Source organism: Tachypleus tridentatus, chromosome 1, assembly GCF_004210375.1.
Source record: "Tachypleus tridentatus isolate NWPU-2018 chromosome 1, ASM421037v1, whole genome shotgun sequence".
NCBI lineage: Eukaryota > Metazoa > Arthropoda > Merostomata > Xiphosura > Limulidae > Tachypleus > Tachypleus tridentatus.
Window position 1 is genome coordinate 108,178,353 of NC_134825.1, and position 23,472 is coordinate 108,201,824.

The 23,472-nt window shown below is 35.7% G+C and overlaps 1 protein-coding gene across 5 annotated transcripts in view; it reads right to left on the reverse strand.

The window, feature by feature from the left end:
* Nucleotides 1-6,942: 6,942 nt before the first annotated feature.
* Nucleotides 6,943-23,472, reverse strand: part of LOC143257566 (splicing factor U2af 38 kDa subunit-like) — a 42,907-nt gene continuing 26,377 nt past the window's right edge. For 4 of the 5 annotated variants that reach the window (XM_076516466.1, XM_076516457.1, XM_076516447.1 and 1 more), the window contains 4 exons: nt 21,932-22,003; nt 20,281-20,414; nt 12,000-12,095; nt 6,943-7,723 (listed from right to left, as the gene is read on the reverse strand). In XM_076516466.1, the coding sequence (XP_076372581.1) occupies nt 7,558-7,723; nt 12,000-12,095; nt 20,281-20,414; nt 21,932-22,003 (468 nt within the window). In that variant the 3' untranslated portion in view covers nt 6,943-7,557. Of the gene's footprint in view, nt 7,724-11,987; nt 12,096-20,280; nt 20,415-21,931; nt 22,004-23,472 lie in introns of all 5 variants that reach the window. The other variant, XM_076516476.1, reaches the window with a different exon arrangement.

Genomic DNA, 23,472 nt, shown 5'->3' on the forward strand with positions numbered 1-23,472 from the left:
ATAGAATGTTTAACACCGTCTGTAGTTCAGCGGTAAGCATGCGTGGTTACAACACTCGGCTTTATAATACCCGTAGTTGGCAGAATACAGATAGTTCATTGTACAATTTTGTGCTTAAAAAGACGTTAACACCAATACTCACAAAACACCGTTCGATATTGGTTTGATTATTATTACTGTCCTCAGATACATTACAATTTCTTTCAAGTTTTCAAAACAAAGTGTTTATTAAAGAAATGAGGGGTGGTACAGGTCAGAGTTTAGTGGATACCCTCACACCGAACAAGGTGTTTATTAAAGTAGTGAGGGGTGACATAGGTCAGAGTTTAGTGGACACTTTCACACCGAACAAGGTGTTTATTAAAGCAGTGAGGGGTGATACAGGTCAGAGTTTAGTGGACAATCTCTCACCGAAAAAGGTGTTTATTAAAGCAGTGAGGGGTGACACAGGTCAGAGTTTAGTGAATGGTTGCCACACTTTAAGCAGAATAAAATTTATTTTCTTTTGTCAGACTAAAGTAAGTTATTATTTGACCTTTGATCTTTGCTTGTAACATATCAGTACCTACAATAAAAATGTGAAATCGTAAAACATTATTCATGTATTGTTAAATAAAAACATAACAATTTGCTTAGTCATTCTGTGAAATATCAACATGATCAGTCACGCCGTTCTCAAATTACTAAACGTTTATCGGAATATAGACGACAAAGTCAATATATCAATTTGTTTATCGCATCTTAACTTCAATCATATTAACGTTATCACATTTTATTCCAACGTTCATTATGTGATTAAGTAAAAGCTGCTGCTTAGTGAAACTTTTAACAATATTACTTAAATTATATTACACTGGTATGAACCTTGGGTTAGGTAAAATGTGAAACGACAACGCACATACGTGCTTGACTATACTAGCATTACACAGTTACTAGTTAACACCCAGAAGCTTACAGACATCATCTGGCTTCACAGATTTTGTGATGTTTCGATTTGATATGCTTTACTTTCTGTCGGGGCAGACGAGATTTTATATTAAACCTTTGATATATTGAAAAACCTTGATGTCCAGTCTAAAACGATCTCAGAAATCGGAAACTGGTATCTTATGGCAATCTAATATCCACGACGTCGTCAGCCAGATAGGGAGCTGTCTCCATGCAGCTGTTTCCGACAGTGTTCGATATTCATCGACTTTGTCGATGTTCGGTAACCTTGATTTTCCACGTTTCTTAGTTTTCAAGTTGAATGTATTACGAACGTTAGTAGAATACAGAGCTTGTTTATTATCGTAGTTACTGGCGTAAAGTTTCAATTTGTGTTTTGTCGACATATCATCCTTGATATTCTGGTAATCATTCTAATCGCACGTGGGACTTCTTTAATATTTTGTCATTGCACATTTTGTTTGGTAACAAATACAAAGGCATGTAATGGACTATCGTTTATTAACTTGTCGCCAAGCTACCTAGAAGAGGACTTCCTTTACATACCAATATTGTAACAGACACTTCAGCACAAATAATATCAGTATTTAATTTGATGTAAGAAAGAACAAACACACAGAACGTATGGCCTGCTATTTGTTACACCCGTAATTCTTTACTTTCTGGAGAAAAAATACAAGCAGAAAAACAATAACAGATCATATAACGTAACTTACGTAATTTGTTACACAACTCACTATAATCTGCTGCATTTCCATCGCGGTGAATCGATACCCGGATTTTAACGTTATAAATCCGTTAACTTACCACTTATCCAACAGGAGATATTTAAGTTAAACTGTTATCATCGTGGATGAAGGTGGGTATCATGTTACACCAGACAACAACTCCCCCTGGTGTTATTATTTAGACTTAGTTCTAATGCTGGTATCGCTAAGAAAGTGAGGTACGTCCCTCATACATACTAACTTTATTTATTTGAAGTTAAACATAAAGCTACACGATGGGCTGTGCTCCGCTCAACACGGGTATTGAAACCCAGATTCTAGCGTTGTAAGTCTACAGATATGCCGCTGTGCCACTAGGGGGTACCTCATACAGACGAGCAGAAATATCCGCCCTCAGGCAAGCATATCTGCTAATTCTTGTGACGTTCAATAATGTTCGCCATTCATGACAGAAATTATTTTATTGAAATTTTAGTTTAAAAATGAGCTATCATCACAACATTACATCACAGTAAATTTTATCTAGGTATTCATTTGTAGACTCAGTTATCAATGAAAGTGTCTTGTTTTTGAATTACAACACTCATGGGATTTTCACTAGAGAAAAACAATGTTTAAAATTGTTTTTGATTGTTTTATATTTAAAACTTACCACTCTTTCTTTGTAATTTTTATTGGTTAAGTCTGAAACGTCATTTTTGTGGAAATTTCAATTGTTTTATATATTTCTCAGCTGTAAAGATTACTGCTCAGTTATAAAAACATTACTAGTGATGATCGATGTGGTATTTTTGGCCGTATACAGTCATGTGAAAAAGTTAGGGCACTCTATGAAATCCTGTGTATTTTTGTAACATTTTTGGATATATAGATATTTAATCTCAATTTTAACAATACTGAGAGATTATAGCAATATAACTTAACAATTAAAACTGAAGAAAAGACTTTTCAAGATCTTCTGTAAATGTCATGCTATAAAAATGCATATTGTAACTGAGGGAAAAGTTAGGACACCTCCACATTTATTCGCACTTAAAATGGCTCAACTCACACACAGGTGTATCACACCAGGTGCACATGATTAGAAGATCGTTATTCAGCATTGTGCTCCTGACTGTTGAAGTGAGAGCAAAAGAGCTGTCTGAGGCCTTCAGAAAGAAAATTGTAGCAGCTTATGAGTCTGGTAAGAGATTTAAAAAGATCCCAAAAGATTTTGAAATCAGCCATTCCACTGTCCGGAAAATAGTCAACAAGTGGAGGGCTTTTAAAACAACTGCCAACATGCCCAGGTCTGGTTGTCCAAGCAAGTTCACCCCAAGAGCAGACCGCAAGATGCTAAAAGAGGTCTCCAAACACCTTAACAGGGACCTACAGCAGGCTCTGGCTACTGTTGATGTGAAAGTGCATGCCTCTACAATCAGAAAGGGACTGCACAAGTTTAACTTGCATGGGAGGTGTGCAAGGAGGAAACCTTTGCTCTCTAAGAGAAACATCAAGGCCAGACTGAAGTTTGCCAGAGAGAATGTAGACAAAGACCAGGACTTCTGGAATAATGTTCTTTAGACAGATGAGTCCAAAATTGAATTATTTGGACACCATAACAGAGGACATGTTTGGCGTAAATCAAATATAGCATTCCAGGAAAAGAACCTCATACCAACTGTGAAGCATTGAGGTGGAAGTGTCATGGTTTGGGGCTGCTTTGCTGCAGCAGGACCTGGACAGTTCACAAGCATAGAATCCACCGTGAATTCTACTGTGTATCAAAGGGTGCTTGAGGATCATGTGAGACCATCTGTAAGTAAATTAAAGCTGAAGCGTAACTAGACCCTGAAACACTACAATGACCCAAAACATATCAGTAAATCCACCAAGGACTGACTGAAAACTAAGAAATGGAGAGTCCTGGAATGGCCGAGTCAAAGCCCAGATCTTAATCCCATTGAGATGCTGTGGGGTGACTTGAAACGGGCTGTACATGCAAGAAACCCCTCAAACATCTCACAGCTGAAAGAATTCTGCATTGAGGAGTGGGGCAAACTTTCTTCAGACCGATGTCAGAAACTGGTAGATGGCTACAAGAAGCGTCTCACTGCAGTTATTTTAGCCAAAGTGGGTAACACTAGTTATTAGGGTGTAGGGTGTCCTAACTTTTTCCTCAGTTAGAATATGCATTTTTGTAGAATTACATTTACAGAAGATCTTGAAAAGTCTTTTATTCAGTTTTAATTTGGTTATATTCCTGTAATCTCTCAGTACTGTTGAAATTGAGATTAAATATCTATATATCCAAACATGTTACAAAAATACACAGGCTTTCATAGGATGTCCTAACTTTTTCACGACTGTACCTCGCAAGCTTCATTATAATTAAATAGTGTAAAATATCTATTAGCACTAGCACCCCTACAGTTTTAATTTTGTACAAAGCTATATGAAATCTATCTGGGATGGCCGTCCCCACTTTTGAAGCAACAGACAAGAAGGGGGAAGCCAGTTCTCTTTGGACAATCCAGATGAATTGGACTCTCCAACTTACACTCACAGCCCTGTTGTGCAAATCACGAATTTTGTTTTGGGACACAAATCAAAACCTGTCAGTTTAAACCACTAAATAGTGTGTTAACGGTTACCAAATAAATGTTCAAATATTATATCACTCATTTTAAACTTAGAAACTACTTTTATTTCAATTGGAGTTCTCGCTATAGTCATTTTACTGATTTTAAACCTTGGTTGTTAATATTTCATCACCAATAATCGTGTTTCGCACATACCAGGTATAGAACACTCGATTTCTGGCATTATTAGGCCCCGACTTCAGTAGAACCACCAATGGCCATAAATGTGATATAATAACATCACCCTACTAAAAACAGAAATTATTTGTTTTTTGACATCAACATGACGAACTCCAACTGCAGAAGCATACATATATACTTTAGCGTTCTCTTTTATCACATCTTGGAAACAACTGTGTATTTGCTGAAGAAAACCATGGATTTCAAAGATATTTATTTATACGTTTCTTGCAACATCACTTACTAAAACATAATAACAATAATGTCATACTTTAAATTGTTTGTTAATTTTTAGAGTTTCTAATGAGAATCATCGATGGTGGAGTACTTTTATATAAAACTAATTCCTGCTAAACAAAGACATAACCGATATCTTTATTTTGAACTTCGCGTAAAGCTACTCAAGGGCTATCTGTGCTACTCGTCCCTAATTTAGCAGTGTAAGACTAGAGGGAAGGTAGATAGTCGTCACTACCCACCGCCAACTCTTGGGTTATTCTTTTACCAACGAATAGTGGGATTGACCGTCAATTATAACGCCCCAACGGCTGAAAGGGCGAGTATGTTTGGTGCGACCGGGATTTGAACCCGCGACCCTCGGATTACGAGTCGAACGCCTTAACACACTTGGCCATACCGGGCCATGCCGCTTAGAAAACGAGAAATACCCATCTACGCGAGCACTGATTGGCTAACAAACACTGATGACGTAACTATGGATTCCCCCATGTACTCAGTATGGAAAAGCATCGTACACGTACTATTGGTACACCTCGGAGATACAAATATTTTATTATTACTTCAAGCACAAACATGATTATCGCAAGTAGCCATTTGGACTATGTTTTTTATTATCAAGATTTATTTGTATCTCGCTTGAAATTTTCTTTTCACCCCTTTCAAGCCCTGGGGGAACAATTTATCACTTTATTGTATAGGCCTATACAGGCCAAAAGTAGGTGGACAGCATTTGGAATAGCTTTATGTATCGGTTATATTAATGCAATTGTATATTATAACTATGTTGCAAATATATTATTTGTGTTATATAATTACAATTTTATAATTACATTTGTTTTAATTTAATCTGTTTTCTTTTTTTTTAGATTGTTATTAGTACCCATAATGTCAAATACTTTAAATACAGATAAAAGAATATGGGTGTTAAAAGAGTATTGGAAATCTCAAAATACTGAAACCGTAAGGAGAAAGTGGGTTGAAACATTTGATACTCCAGCTCCAAAAAGACAAACCATTTACCGTATCCGTGACAAATTCGACGCCACTGGCTCAATCCTTAATGCTGCTAAAACTGGTCGACCCAAAACAGTCTGTACAGAGAATAATAAGCAACGTGTTGCCGATGCATTTGTTCAAAGTCTAAACAAATCCACCAGAAGAGCTTCTATGGAATTGAACATACCACAAACCTCTATTAGGCGAATTATAACGCAAATTGGGTTGAAACCCTATCGACCACAACTAATTCAAGGCTTATTGGAGGATGATCCAGACAGGCGACTGCATTTAAGTGAAATTATGCTGAACAAGATTGAAGAAAACCCAGGAATTTTAGATAACATTGTGTGGAGTGATGAAGCTTCTTTTAAATTATCCGGTCATGTCAATAGACATAATTGTGTTTACTGGTATAGTGAGAACATGCATTTAACATTAGAACAACAGCTAAATCAGCCTGGTGTCAATGTTTGGGGTGGTATTTCAAGTTCTGGTGTTTATGGACCATTTTTTTTGGACGGAACAATTACAGGAGATAAGTATCTCGAAATTCTAAGGAATCAAGTTGTTCCCCAGTTACAGCAACAACCTAATTTACATGACTTTTATTTTCAACAAGATGGGGCCCCTCCACATTATTCCAAAGGAGTTCGTGAATATCTTGATGAAACATTTCCATTGAAATGGATTGGTCGAAGAGGTCCAATCGATTGGCCGGCACGTTCACCGGACTTGACCCCTATGGATTTTTTCTTTTGAGGAGTACTCAAGGAAAAAGTTTATAGTCAAAAACCAAGAAGTGTCGGTGATTTAAAAAATTACATAAGAGATGCATTTCAAGAAATTAATGCCCAGTGACTTGTGCAAAAATGGTTGTCGAAGCGTAAGAGGTAGACTTCAAAGCTGTGTAAATCAAGAAGGAAAACAATTTGAGCATTTGCGTTAATAAATAACATTTTATTTTCATTAATATAATTGTCTTATTACATATAGTTGTACGTATACGTCATCTCTAAATAAATGTTTTTTTACTGTCCACCTACTTTTGGCTCACCCTGTATAATATGTAATAATTTGGGAGTTGAAACAAGTTGTAATATTTGTCTGTATGAGCGTATACACCAAAACCGTAATTATTACGCTCAAATCGTAATGGTTGCATTTCTGCTTTTCCTACAAGTCAGAGACCTTTCTTAGGGTACTTTAATAAAACACATTCAAAAGAATGAACATAGTTACTAACTGTTTAATAACAGTATTGGAACTTTATTCTCAGTTTCAACACGTACACACACATCCTCCAAACATTATACACACGTAGGCCTACCAAAAAACAGTACAAAACTATCAAATCAATTTTCCACTCAGGCATGTACGTACACGGCGTTTGCTTATTTCAATACATATACAATATGTGCAATAAACAAATCTATGATACACTTAGCTGTTGTTCTTTTATTTTAAAAAATTAAGCTGAGAGATTAACTCTAAGCTTCATTCTTTACAAAGATGAGTAAATACAAATGTTTGGGTTCATAAAATTACACATATTCCTGGAAAAAAACAAAGTTAAAAAGTTACATATAACAAATTGGTCTGTTTTTACATCGATTATTCCAAATGTAATTTTTCTTACTTATTCTGATTTCGGTGTACGTAAAAATAACAGAAAAAAACAAATTGTTCTTAGCAGTTGGACAAATAACATTTCATTTGGTCAAAACCAAAATAAGTCCTCTGAAAATCCTATACTTAGGAATCAAACCACTGCTAAGAGATTTCATAACGACCAGGAAGAAAACAAAACAGTGTAAGAAGTCCAATAAAAATCAAAACTTTCTTCAAAATCTTCCAGCTCGGTCTTCTCGGTCCTTACGGTCTTTGTCTTTTTCACGACTTCTAGATCTCCGGTCCTTGCGTTCTCTGCTTCTACTTCTGCGTCTTCGATCTCTACTGCGAGATCGACGAGCACGATCACGACTTCTAGACCTGGATCTAGAACGTGACCTAAAACACGAGAACAAAGAAACAATAAATGTAAACCTGCACTATAAAAACATACTGATTATTTAACTATATCTTAAACAAATGTAAACTGGCACGATAAAAACATACTGATTAATTAATTACATCTTAAACAAATGTAAACTGGCACTATAAAAAACATACTGATTAATTAATTACATTTTAAACAAATGTAAACTGGCACTAAAAACATACTGATTAACTAATTATATCTTAAATGTAAACTGGCATTGTAAAAACATACTGATTAATTTATTATATCTTAAACAAATTTAAACTGGCACTATAAAAACATACCGATTAATTTATTATATCTTAAACAAATTTAAACTGGCACTATAAAAACATACCGATTAATTTATTATATCTTAAACAAATGTAAACTGGCACTATAAAAACATACCGATTAATAAACTATTTCTTAAACAAATGTAAACTAGCACTATAAAAACATACTGATTAATTTATTATATCTTAAACAAATGTAAACTGGCACTATAAAAACATACCGATTAATAAACTATTTCTTAAACAAATGTAAACTAGCACTATAAAAACATACTGATTAATTTATTATATCTTAAACAAATGTAAACTGGCACTATAAAAACATACCAATTAATTAATTATATCTTAAACAAATGTAAACCGACACTATAAACACATACCGATTAATTAATTATATCTTAAACAAATGTAAACCGACACTATAAAAACATACCGATTAATTAATTATATCTTGTTTTGTTTGTTTTTGGAATTTCGCACAAAGCTACTGGAGAGCTATCTGTGCTAGCCATCCCTAATTTAGCAGTGTAAGACTAGAGGGAAGGCAGCTATTCATCACCACCCACCGCCAACTCTTGGGCTACTCTTTTACCAACGAATAGTGGGACTGACCGTCAATTATAACGCCCCAACGGTTGAAAGGGCGAGTATGTTTGGTGCGACCGGGATTTGAACCCGCGACCCTCGGATTACGAGTCGAACGCCTTAACACACTTGGCCATACCGGGCCATGCCGCTTAGAAAACGAGAAATACCCATCCACGCGAGCACTGATTGGCTAACAAACACTGATGACGTAACTATGGATTCCCCCACGTACCCAGTATGGAAAAGCATCGTACTCATACTATTGGTACACGTCGGAGATACAAATATTTTATTATTACTTCAAGCACAAACATGTGCGAGTCGCATGCCTTAACACGCTTGGCCATGCCGGGTCACAATTGTATCTTAAACAAATGTAAACCGACACTATAAAAAAACATACTGATTAATTAATTATATCTTAAATGTAAACTGGCACAAAAACATACTAATTAATTAACTATTTCTGAGTTGGTTGGTTGATTTAGTGTTTTACAGCACAAAGCAGCTAGGCTATCTGCATCAAATGTCCAGTAAAAAGGTAAAAGTAAATGTAGTAAAATAGAAGAAAATGAAGGTAAAACAAAACAGCATCGAAAAATATAAAATGGCATAAAACCAATGTTGACATCCAGTCTACAATGGTAAGAGAGAAACTACAGAAAGAGAAGTTATAAAGGGCTTTCTGAAGCATAATGGTAATTATCATAACCCACCAGGAAGACTAACAGGTACGTACAAGAACCACCGTCAGTCACCCGAAGTTAGTCTTTCCAGTCCTGCTTCTGGGCTGTGTGTCATTACAGCCATTATCAAATAGTAAAGTAATAAAAGTTTTAAAAGACATGCAGTACAATTGTAATAAGAACTCGCCAAGACGACTAAAGGGTAGTTGAAACTGATAGTTCAAACAGCAGTATTAGTCACCTGAAGTTGGCCTTTCCAGTCCTGGTTTCAAGTTACTTGATGTTATGGCCATTTTCTAACTTCAAATCAAACTAGATAGACTGTGATTTTTAAAAGGAAGCCACATTAAAAAGGTGTAATGTATAAATGAAAAAAAATTAAATGACATTAAATATATTAATGGCCTTTAAAAAACTAAAAACATTTCCAAGGTGGACAGTGTCACCATCACCAATAACACTCGTCCATCACATAGCTTGTCATTTCTGTACAAAGAAAACCACTGAAAGGTGACTGTGTCGGCAGGTTTCAGAAATGTTTCATGTAAGGAAAGACATACAAGATAATAGGAATCAATCAGTGTTTTGACGTCATCCAGAGTAGAACGTAAACCTCGACAGTTCCATTGTATCAAGGTGGCCATTTTTAATGAAGGGCAGGTGAATCAGTTGGATAACCCTTCTGTTTACGACCACATCTCTTTCCTTTACTGTTTTTATTTTACGGAGGTCTATCGACCTCCATAAATCCTGCCCTGGGTCAACAGGGCAGGACTTTGTTGTTGGAAGTAGATTCCAGTGACTGAGGATGCGAACTAATGATCATTTTGTATCTTGGGGTGGGAGAAGAAGATGGATCCAAGGAAATGCCTGTACCCAGAACCAAAGGAAATGGGTCTTGGGGTTTGCTGGAATGTATGTAAGGGACAGAGGTAGGTGTTGAAGTTGATTCACCAACTTTTTTAACCATGGAGGTCAAAAGACTTTTCATTTGTTTGGAGACTGATTCTTTAGGAGGCACAGAGAGATCTGTCTACACTCCCACTGGAGTTGTGGAACGAAGTGCAGCAGCATATGTCTGAGATAAGTGATGGACAACAACTTCCAAGCCTCAGGATAACTAATGTTACGAGTCGTTTTCAAATGCTGCACCTCTTTTTCCTCCAACCATTTAGGACAAGAACGAAAGTAGGAAGGGTGAGAACCAATTGCAGTTGACACAATGTGGGTCTGTGTCACACTCATAGGCATCATGGTCCTTGCCACCACAATGAGCATATGTCAGGGAAAACAACATGACGTCTTTGAGTGACCGAACCTCTGACACTGGAAACATCGGAGAGGGTTTGGAATGTGCGGCGGTAACCTGCAGTTTAGATAACCTGCCTTGATGGTGGCAGATGCATGTGGGGATGTAAATGTCAAAACATTTGTTGGCAGTGTAATTCCATCTTTGTGAGTGGAGATGCGCCTCACTACAGAAACTCGAGTGGAGAAACCAGCAAGAATCTCTGACTCTATGTTCCTCAAATCTCTCTCAACAATAACTCCTTGTGATGAATTCAAAGTAGCATGAGGTGTAAACTCAGTAGGTACATCCCCAATTGCCTTTGAATTCAAGAGGAGTTCACTGTGTTGGGATGTCAATGTTTCAACCAATATGTCTCCAGATCGAAGCTTCTTTACTGATTTTGGAGAGCCAGCAAGTCCCTCTAGTCACTTCTGAATAAAAAAGGGGGACATTTGCCCTAAAGTTTTTTTCTGAAAGTGAATGTAATATAAGAAAATGAGGTACGTGTGTTACAGATGTTGAAGATTGCTGCTCAGAGTCTTCAAGATGTGGTCATTTACCTATTGACTGTTTTCTCACTATTTTATTTAAGTTTTTAGTAGGAGGATCCATAAAAAAAAGGAAAATTTCAGTTCCCACTGACCCCACCCACCATGGAGCCGTACGAAGGGATGCACTACAATGTCAAGCAAGGACACTGCAGCAATGCCAGGGTTTCGTGAGCACTATACCTAAACACCAGCATCAGACACAATGTCCACAACACCGATTGAGAACTTCCAACACTAGTACTTGGTTGACATATGGACCAGCCAATTGACCCAAGGAGGGCCACCCAAAGGCCACCTGTCTACAGGAATTCAAGGCCAAAGTGGTGTGTCAGGGTTGGACCCCTCAACCACCAGGATCCTCTCCTCCCCTTCACGAATTGCCACGCACGGCAAACTCGTGGGATGTTTAGATCCCAGAGGAGGTAAACTGAAAAAACAGAAAATTCTCTGGGAGCTCCCCTCACCACATATGGGAATCCACACTGAGGGGAACTATTTCTAAGACAAATGTAAATGGGCACTATAAAAACACTCATTAATTAATTATTTCTTAAACAAATGTAAACTGGCACCATAAAAACATACTGACTAATAAACTATTTCTTAAACAAATGTAAACTGGCACTATAAAAACGTACTGACTAATTAATTATTTCTTAGACAAATGTAAACTGGCACTATAAAACATACTGACTAATTAACTATTTCTTAAACAAATGTAAACTAGCACTATAAAAACATAACAATTAATTAACTATTTCTTAAACAAATGTAAACTGGCACTATAAACACATACTGATTAATTAACTATTTCTTAGATAAGCAAGTTTCTACAATTTTACCCCAGTTCTTACATTCTTTTCCGCCGCCTGCCATACAGTTCCCGTCGCAGCTCCCGAGATATTGGTTTCAAGTGCATAAAGTTACAGAATCCACTTCTCGTACATTCACTGGAAAGAAATATTCTTCAATAACATTAATGTTTATTCCCAGAACTTCTACTGAAAATTAAGACTAAATCTTTATTACAAACATGCCACAAACTGAAAACTTCAAAATTCAAGTCTAATTAGAATGACTTTCATTTCACTGGGATAAGTGCAGTAGAGAACAAAGATATAACTCAACAGACCACTGCTTCATAGTATAAATGTGACATAGAATCAGACAATTACAAAATTATTTATAAAATAACATGAGATATGTGTTCAGAATTTTACAATGGAAAAATAGGTAGAAAACTGAAAAACAGTTTCACTGAACATAGTAAAAAACCTGCCCATGTTTACCACCACTGTGACTAAAAACTACACATGGGATTTCAGTATACCGACACTAAACAGTGAATTTTTAAACAAAGAACATAACATCAACTGACATTGAAGAAGCTATCTTAATTGAAAAAAAACAAAAAACCAGCCCACTCAACACCCAAGGTAACAAGATACCTATATTACACTGTGAAGCAATATCCTGTCACATGATCTCTTTGTTCCCTGTTAAATCATTTTACCTGAAAATGATGAAATATACAGTTATAATTTTTCTTTTTCATCACCCAGTCAAGCTGTCTCAAAACTGGTATTTTCTTTAAAATGGGTTCTTTGTTTTCAAGTTTTAAATCATGATGGAGTATACTGTAGTTTGTTTACATTGTAAACAGCTAATGCCCTAGTGTACAGACAGACAACTGTCAGTGTATTTACTGAATTCAAACAGCATTTCAAAAACAATACCTGTAATGTCAAATAAAACTTCCAAAAACCACAGATGTCACATAATTAAAAAGTTACATATAATATTGTGGTAATTTGAAAATTATACCCAAATACCAGGTAGTATTCCAAAGATAACCATGTCAAGTAATATTCTAAAAATTATATTAAAACACAAGCAGTATTACAAAATGTAAATATATAATATCAGATAGTATTCAAAAATGGAACTACCTTCTTTTGTTCTTGATTTCATATAAAAAACGTACATGATGAAATTAAAAAACCTCAATTCTACAAACATGCTGTCTATGTCATCGTCATATCCTGCCATACTATTTCAGTGTTTATACTTTTCTTTAAGGGACATAAGCCATGTATACCTGTAATTAGCAGCTATTTCTCTTCAGACATTTACATTGATAGATAAGTCATATCAGTTCAAAACTGAAAAATTACGTACATTATATAAGTATATTAGATACACTTCTGGCCAAAATCTTAAGGCCAATGAACATAAAGACAAAATATGCATTTTGCATTGTTAGACTCAACCACTTATTTGAGTAGAGCTCCGAAAAATGAAAATAAGAAAAGGGAAAATAAAAAAAACAACTTTTTTAGCATTTAATAGGGAAAATGTGAACACTAAGAAATTAGCCTAAATACTAGCTAGTCAAAAGTTTAACACCATACTGAAACGAAGCGTTAATCGGTAAACACGTAACAAAATTTAGTCATTTGTGTTAAAGCACTAGCGTTGTCACTATCTCCCACATCTTCTGTGTTACATTGGGTAAAAACATGGCAAATGCTATAAAGCTGACAGTTTGAACGTGGCAGAATTGTTGAGCTGCAAAAGCAAGGTGTCTTTCAACGTGCCATCGCTGGTGAGATTGGGCATAGTAAAACTGCTGTTGCAAATTTCTTAAAAGACCCTGAGGGATATGGAACGAGAATTTCAAGTGGTCGGCCCAAGAAAATTTTCCGGTGTTGAGCAGGAGGATTCGACGGGTTGTCTGGTAAGACACCAACTGATCGTCGAACCAGATTAAGGCCCTTACGGACGCAGAATGCAGCTCAAGAACAATAAGACGGCATCTACGAGAGAAAGGCTTTTAAAAACGGTAAACGTCTTCAAAGTCCACGCCTCCTTCCACATCACGAAACAACTCGGTTAAACTTTGCTGAGAAGCACCAAACATGGAACGTAGAAAAGTGGACGAAGGTTTTGTTCTCTGATGAGAAAAAATTTAACCTGGATGGTCCGGATAGCTTCCAACGTTACTGGCACAATAAGGATATCCCACCGGAGACATTTTCTACACGACACAGTGGAGGAGGTTCCATCATGATTTGAGGTGTTTTCTCCTTCCATGGAACAATGGAGCTTCAGGTTATACGGGGGCATCAAACAGCAGCTGGCTACACTGGCATGTTGGATAGAGCATCTTTATTGACTGAAGGCCCTCGCTTGTGTGGAAATGACTGGATCTTTCAGCAGGACAACGCTGCAATCCACAATGCCTGAAGGACAAAGGACTTTTTCATGGCAAATAACGTGATTCTTTTGGACCATCCATCGTGTTCTCCTGAACAGAACCCTACTGAAAATGTTTGGGGGTGGATGGCAAGGGAAGTCTATAGAAATGGACGTCAATTCCAAACAGTGCATGATCTTCGTGAAGCCATCTTTACCACTTGGAATAATATTTCAGCCAGCCTTCTGCAAATGTTTATATTGACCATGCTAAAGCGAATGTTTGAAATTATTCCCAATGACACACTACTGAGACCTCTTGTGGGGCATTTCCTACCCTGTTTAGGACTTCTTTTTGGCATGGTCTCAAACTTTTGACCAGCTAGTATTTAGGCTAATTTCATGGTGTTCATATTTTCCCTATTAAATGCAAAAAAAGTTGTTGTTTTTTATTTTCCCTTTTCTTATTTTCATCTTTCGAAGCTCTACTCAAATAAATGGTTGAGTCTAACAATGCAAAATGCATATTTTTTCTTCATGATCATTGGCCTTAAGATTTTGGCCAGCAGTGTATATAAGTCAGTTCATTTCTTAAGCCACAAAGGCAACCACCACCATACAAAATGACTCAATATAATGTGGAAAGAAAGGAAACACTACATTCGTCAGTTAAAACATACCAAAGAAAACTTGAGTAAAAACAGACCAATTATTCTACCCAAATCTCATTAAATTCAGGCAAACATTGGATATTTGTTTCTTCTTTGAATTTTGTGTGAAGCTACACAAGGGTTATCTACACTAGCCATCCCTAATTTAGCAGTATAAGACAAGAGGGAAGTCAACACCACTCACCCTCACCTCTTGGGCTACTTTTTACCAACTAGTGGTAAGACTGACCATCACATAATAACATCCCCAAAGCTTATAGGTGAGCAGGCTTGGAGACAGACTGGAATGTTAACTTCAGGAGGTAAGGTTATTTAACTTACTTGTCGCCAAGTGGTAGTACCATGTTATTATTATTATTATTATTGTTTAATTTTGTCATTGAATAGTTATTTGTTTTTTTCTTCTTCTTTACTTTAGAGAGAGGTTACCTTCCCAAAACTGTCTGCAGACAGTGGAGGGTGATGCACATGTAGAAATGAGCATCCACATATCAGTCTCCTAATTTCTATTTATTTTCCTTTATTTCCTTATTTAATTATTCTTCATGTGAGATTAGCCAATCGAGGTTAAGACTGATAGACAGTGTGTCCCCAACACAATGTGGGTCCTACTTCCTCAATCACCTCCATAACCTAGGGTACATTTTATATCCCACATTATATCCTGTACCCTGGGGATCCTTTTAATTAGTGCAGTTTTTTGCTTTTGTTTATATATAATTACAACATCTGTCATATGCACTTGTTTCTGTTGCACTTTCAACTGTAAAAGAAATAAACTTTAGTTAAAGAGTTTTACCCATCTTCTTATTGAAGTTATATCATTCAATCAGTTTAAATACAAATTCATTATGCACCACAGGAACAAAGTTGACTTGTGTGGAAACTAACAAACAAAAAACTATTGAATTCTTAGTCAAGACCTAGAAAAATAGTGGCACCTACATAATGTTTAAATATAAGGAACTACGACCTCCAATATCCCCACCTTCGTGTCAGGTTATTTGAAAGACACATTTTATAGGACACATCCATGTTGCTTGTGTTGTGACTATCCTAATACTACTCAAAAGGTTCTGAACCTATATTATTACCACCCCACACTTATTTCCAGATCTGTAGGTGAATATTATCTGTTTCTTCCACAACGACCGATTTCCTTCCTTTCAACATTAAGATAAACCTTAAAGCAAACGTTAGCAAATGTTATTTTTAATGGAACTGTTTTTTTTTTTTCCAGTAGAGAGGATAAAAATGTTACCAATACCTCACATCAATATTGTAAAGGAAGTCTTATCACCCTTCTGGTCTTTAAGGGTCTACAGCAAAACGAAATAAAAACATCACAAAACAAATAAACAATAAGGTAACATATAGCTTCACCACCAATCCTGTTTCACTGCTTCATGATATGTGTTGTGTAAAATTATACAAAAATTTAATGGTAACACAATAAAATCATGATATCTGATGATACCGTGACACCATATTTCTTGATGATATATTCTTAAATGATAAATTCAAGCTAAAAACAGTTCCAATCAAACTAAATGAACCTAACATGCTCAAGTTTTGCGTTTTTTTTTTTCAAACGTAATAATGATGTTATATAAGGTATATTTCTAATTTTATCACTAGGCCTACTCAGAAATATTATTAGGTTGTTTGAGAAATAATGGCTTTTATATTAAAATTTTAGTCATTTATAGAGAGAGGAAACCTGTCTTTTTTATGATTTCATGTAAACCAATGAAAAACTAAAGCTTTTATTCTAAACCTTTATTTCCAATATGTCAGACCCTTACATTAAATGATGGAAAAAAAATTTGCAACTACAGAAGTAGGTTTCACACAAACTCAGTGAAAATCAGAAAAATCGTATTTTTGAACTGTGCTCTATGCTGATTTCGTGTAACAGAAATGACCCATTTCTTGACCGAATTGTCCCATGTGACAAAAAGTGGATCTTTCGCAACAACAGAAAAAGCAGTGGCTTAACTGTGAAGAAGCTCAAAAACACTTCCCAAAGTTTCACCAACATTAGATTATGGTTATTGTATGGTGGTCTGTGGCCAGTATTATCCATTACAGCTTGCTTAATCAGGGCCAGAACATCACTGCAGAAGTTAACTACAGTAATTGGAAGAAATTCATGAAGTTCTGTGAAAAATTCAATCATTAATAAAAGAGGACCAATTTTATTTCATAATAATGGTCGACCAGACGTTGCTCAAATGACGTTCAACAAACTACCTCAACCTCCTTACTCCCCAGACCTGTCGCCCACCAACTACCAGTTTTTCAAACATTTGTCAACTTTTCACAGAACACAATATTCAACAACAGAAGCAGCAGAGAATGACTTTCAAGAATGTTTGAATTCTAGGACTTCAGAGTTTTATTGGCCTGGCATGGCCAAGCGTGTTAAGGTGTTCAAATTGTAACCTGAGGGTCGAGGGTTCGCATCCTTGTTGTGTCAAACATGCTCACCCTTTCAGCCCTGGGGGCATTATAATGTGATGGTCAACACTACTATTCGTTGGTAAAAGAGTAGCCCAAGAGTTGGTGGTGGGTGGTGATAACTAGCTGCTTTCCCTCTAGTTTTACACTGCTAAATTAGGGACGACTAGCATAGATAGCCCTTGAGTAATTTGAAAAACAAGTTTCTTGTGTTAGCCACGATTCTTCCTACGTAAAACAACTTTGATATAAAATTGCCGAATGAGAGACAAAGATTTTATAGTTTACATCTGTTTGAAACATGTTTATTAGTTACGTACTGCTATCTTATATTTAATAAAATTTAACATGGATGTTATTTTTAGTTCTAGTTTACTGAAATCACCTAATAACAACACTATAATGGAAAGTGGTAATTTTTGTTAATACATAAAACGTACAAAATCATGATAAGTATTTAATGTTACCACAAATAGCTTGAAACTTTAACATAACTGTAGTAGAGTGTGAGAAAACCTAACAGTAATAAATATAGTGCACTCAACAAATAAATTTTAGAGCTCACAAGGTCAACATAATCCACAAAGTTCACAGCAAGATAGTTAATCTCTTTATGATTATTGAATTAGTTTTGAACTTATAATAAACACCATGTAATATTGACACACGAGACAGTTTGTTGGTTATATTTAACATGTTTCAGAGTGTGAACAAAACACAACAAAACCAGCTTTGTTTTCACTGTCATTAATTACTCAAAACAGTGAAGTTTTATCATCTAAAACCCAATTAATGCAATATTACAAAACCACATAATCTTAGACCAAAAATTAATTCATGAAAAATGAAACTCGGGTATTGTTATGCATGATATTTTGAATATCAAAACAGCATGTTTATGTTAAACACAGCTTTTCTGACAAACAATTAATATTTTATCTAAACAGTGTTACTACAGTGTTCCTTCTTCCAAGACTAGGAAACGGGCTATAAATAAGGCCTAATATAAGTGATATAAATACAACCACAAATCTGTGCAATCCATTATTTGTAACTTATTCTTCTAATACTAAGATACAAGCTGTATTTTAAGCTCAGTATAACTAATTAAACAGTATCAAAAGATACACCTTTTAATTACTGTTTTCCATCTAACGAAAAACAGGACTTAACATGAGCCCAGTGTAAGTCTTGTCTGTTACTCTCAGTTTGGTTTTTTGATATAAAAACTGCTGTCAGAAATGAATTCCCTCACACTTAAAAATATATTTCATAAAATATTTTCCACTTTATTATACATCACAGGTTAAAACACTGTGCACCAAGTTTTGTGAAGCAGACTTAGTAATTAAACAGTGGTAATACAAGTAGAAGTAAATAAACATTATACCTTACAAGTGTGTTGGTTGAAACGTATTAAAACATCCCTTACCCCATCTCATACAGTCGACAACAAGCTTCTCTGAAGTCTGTAAATAAAAAGTTATACCTTACACGTGTGTTGGTTGAAACGTATTAAAACACCCTTACCCCATCTCATACTGTCGACAACAAGCCTCTCTGAAGTCTGTAAATAAAAAGTTATTCCTTACACGTGTGTTTGTTGAAACGTATTAACACACCCTTACTTCATCTCATACTGTCGACAACAAGCTTCTCTGAAGTCTGTAAATAAAAAGTTATACCTTACATGTGTGTTGGTTGAAACGTATTAAAACACCCTTACCCCATCTCATACTGTCAACAACAAGCCTCTCTGAAGTCTGTAAATAAAAAGTTATACCTTACAAGTGTGTTGGTTGAAACGTATTAAAACATCCCTTACCCCATCTCATACAGTCGACAACAAGCGTCTCTGAAGTCTGTAAATAAAAAGTTATACCTTACAAGTGTGTTGGTTGAAACGTATTAAAACATCCCTTACCCCATCTCATACAGTCGACAACAAGCTTCTCTGAAGTCTGTAAATAAAAGTTATACCTTACACGCAGTGTTGGTTGAAACGTGATTAAAACACCCTTACCCCATCTCATACTGTCGACAACAAGCCTCTCTGAAGTCTGTAAATAAAAAGTTATACCTTACACGTGTGTTGGTTGAAACGTATTAACACACCCTTACCCCATCTCATACTGTCGACAACAAGCCTCTCTGAAGTCTGTAAATAAAAAGTTATACCTTACACGTGTGTTGGTTGAAACGTATTAACACACCCTTACTTCATCTCATACTGTCGACAACAAGCTTCTCTGAAGTCTGTAAATAAAAAGTTATACCTTACATGTGTGTTGGTTGAAACGTATTAAAACACCCTTACCCCATCTCATACTGTCGACAACAAGCGTCTCTGAAGTCTGTAAATAAAAAGTTATACCTTACAAGTGTGTTGGTTGAAACGTATTAAAACATCCCTTACCCCATCTCATACAGTCGACAACAAGCTTCTCTGAAGTCTGTAAATAAAAAGTTATACCTTACACGTGTGTTGGTTGAAACGTATTAAAACACCCTTACCCCATCTCATACTGTCGACAACAAGCGTCTCTGAAGTCTGTAAATAAAAAGTTATACCTTACAAGTGTGTTGGTTGAAACGTATTAAAACATCCCTTACCCCATCTCATACAGTCGACAACAAGCTTCTCTGAAGTCTGTAAATAAAAAGTTATACCTTACACGTGTGTTGGTTGAAACGTATTAACACACACTTACTTCATCTCATACTGTCGACAACAAGCTTCTCTGAAGTCTGTAAATAAAAAGTTATACCTTACATGTGTGTTGGTTGAAACGTATTAAAACACCCTTACCCCATCTCATACTGTCGACAACAAGCCTCTCTGAAGTCTGTAACCGGAGAAAGTTCAGCATACACAGGTCTGCCAGCAAACCATCGGTTGTTTAAGTCTGCAACTGCCTTTTCAGCATCTTCTTCCCGTCGAAACTGGGGTAGAGAAATTACAGTACTTTAGGGAATTTCTTATAACTATTCTCAAGTTAAAATAAAGTGAAGTCGTTATCTGTGTGGTAAAATGTGCAAGTGTTATACATATAATGACACAGTGGTAAATTTAGACAATTTTACTTAGTATCAATTAAAACATAATAACTATTCATAATTGCAAGAGACTGTCTCTAACTTCATCTAACAAAATGAGATAACTTCTTTATTTTCCACTCGAGTTTCACTCAGATAAAAAAATTTCATTTTCTATTTCACATGCTTAAAGGAACCACACAATAAGAACTTTTATCAGAATCTTAAGTGAAGTATTTTATATTCTTCATACACACACACTTGAAGCTACAAGCATCATGTATAAAAACTATTGTGTACATGATCAGCCAATCCTTAAAATACAATCACTAGTCAAACCCTAAAGCAATAAAGTGGAGTTTACATGGATAAGACAATTATCAATATTTATAAAGCAGTGTTCAAATAAACTGTGTTATATCATCGTAAGCAAAATTTATACTACTACTATCAAATTTGATAATGAAAAACCCAGTCTGATATAATAAAGTGTGAAGACAGTTTAATGAATAAAAATGAAACCTTTTAAGAGAGTTTTGTGTACATCAGGTACACTACATTTGTTACTACATTAAACTTTTGGTAGTTTCCTTCATTACCAATTCAAACAATCTTCATTCTTTATTTTGTCAGGAACTTATTTTTGTATAGTAGTAAATATTAAGATAAATAAATAAATATATATATGTATAGGTGTTCATAGACTAAGGATTCTTCTACAGTAGGTGTCTGTGACTTACTGGTGATAACTTCAACAATAACTTCAACAGCACACACTTCACTTGTTTTAAAATAATACATTCAAAACAGCTTAAACTTAAGTACAAAAATTCTTTGCATTATGCTACAACAGTTGCAACTTAAACACTAAACACTCCTTGTCAAAAGTCCACATCAGCCATTTCAACTGCTTTAGAATTCTGTTCACAAGTCCAACTATTCTCTATTTTTACTTAAACATTATCTATTTTTGTATTTAGGCCTACATCCAATAAACGTCTGCTTTTCCACATAAACCCAGATCCAAATAATCATCCCGTTCCGTGATAGTCCAACATGTAGGTTCAGGAAAAAAATATTCTTCTAAAATGTTTGAGACTGAAACTCTCTTTCACTCAAGCTTTTCTCATAGCTCTCTTCCCACTCTCGTCTGGTCACCAATGTTTGTTACATTTTTCTCTTAGGCATTCTACAAATCTCTGTGGCTGCAACATCGATAACTTACAAACACAACTGTCAGCAGTTAACTTCTTGTTCATAAAAAGAACAAACAAGCTACATAATTATGAAATATTAAGTCACAAAATGAATTAATTAGTACTACCTACACTAAATAATTTGTCATATCTAACAATTATCCAATCATGTGGATTTCTTCACAATGAATTTAATCCTTACAAAACCTGTATGGTTCTAAGCCTCACCTTTACATAAACATTTCCCACCAAATGGTCTCCTAGGTTGTCACATACATTCATTTCTTCAATTTCTCCATACTAAAAAATAAATTCACACAACATGACACCATCATCTCTTATAAGTTTAATTTAGTCATGCACAGGTAAACAATAATCAAACAAACATATATTAATATTCATGTGGTCAAATACTGTCTTAGTGATAAACAAAATAACTATAAAACCACTACATAAACAAAAACCAACCTTACTAAAGAAATAGAAAAACAAGAGAGTGGATAATAATAATGAAAAGATACAGACTTAAAATTAACTCAGGTGTAGGTACACATACTTGAAGATTAATAGCAGACAGGAAATATACGTCAATAAAGATCTAAATGGGGTTGGACAAACTTATGACCCAGAAAATGAATGAACACAGACAGATTTGACTGACCCAACAAAAGGAACAAAAACACTACAATACACATAAACAACCAATACATCAAAAAGCTGCTGAGTATTGTTACACTACAACACATAAGGACAGCTGCTACATCCAGGAGCTGGTGAGTACTGTTACACTATAATACATAAGGACAGCTGCTACATCCAGGAGCTGGTGAGTATTGTTACGTTATAATACACAAGGACAGCTCCTACATCAAGGAGCTGGTGAGTACTGTTACACTATAATACACAAGGACAGTTGCTACATCCAGGAGCTGGTGAGTACTGTTACACTATAATACACAAGGACAGCTGCTACATCCAGGAACTGGTGAGTATTTTTACACTATAATACATAAGGACAGCTGCTACATCCAAGAGCTGGTGAGTACTGTTACACAAAATACATAAGGACAGCTGCAACATTCAGGAGCTGGTGAGTACTGTTACACTATAATACACAAGGACAGCTGCTACATCCAGGAGCTGGTGAGTACTGTTACACTAATAGACAAGGACAGCTGCTACATCCAGGAGCTGGTGAGTACTCTTACACTATAATACATAAGGACAGCTGCTTCATCCAGGAGCTGGTGAGTACTCTTACACTATAATACATAAGGACAGCTGCTACATCCAGGAGCTGGTGAGTACTGTTACACTATAATACATAATGACAGCTGCTACATCCAGGAGCTGGTGAGCATTGTTACATTATAATACACAGCTGCTACATCCAGGAGCTGTTGAGTACTGTTAAACTATAATACACAAGGACAGTTCCTACATCCAGGAGCTGGTGAGTACTGTTACACTATAATACACAAGGACAGCTGCTACATCCAGGAGCTGGTGAGTATTTTTACACCATAATACATAAGGACAGCTGCTACATCCAAGAGCTGGTGAGTACTGTTACACAAAATACATAAGGACAGCTGCAACATTCAGGAGCTGGTGAGTACTGTTACACTATAATACATAAGGACAGCTGCTTCATCCAGGAGCTGGTGAGTATTGTTACACTATAATACATAAGGCCAGCTGCTACATCCAGGAGCTGGTGAGTACTGTTACACTATAATACATACTGACAGCTGCTACATCCAGGAGCT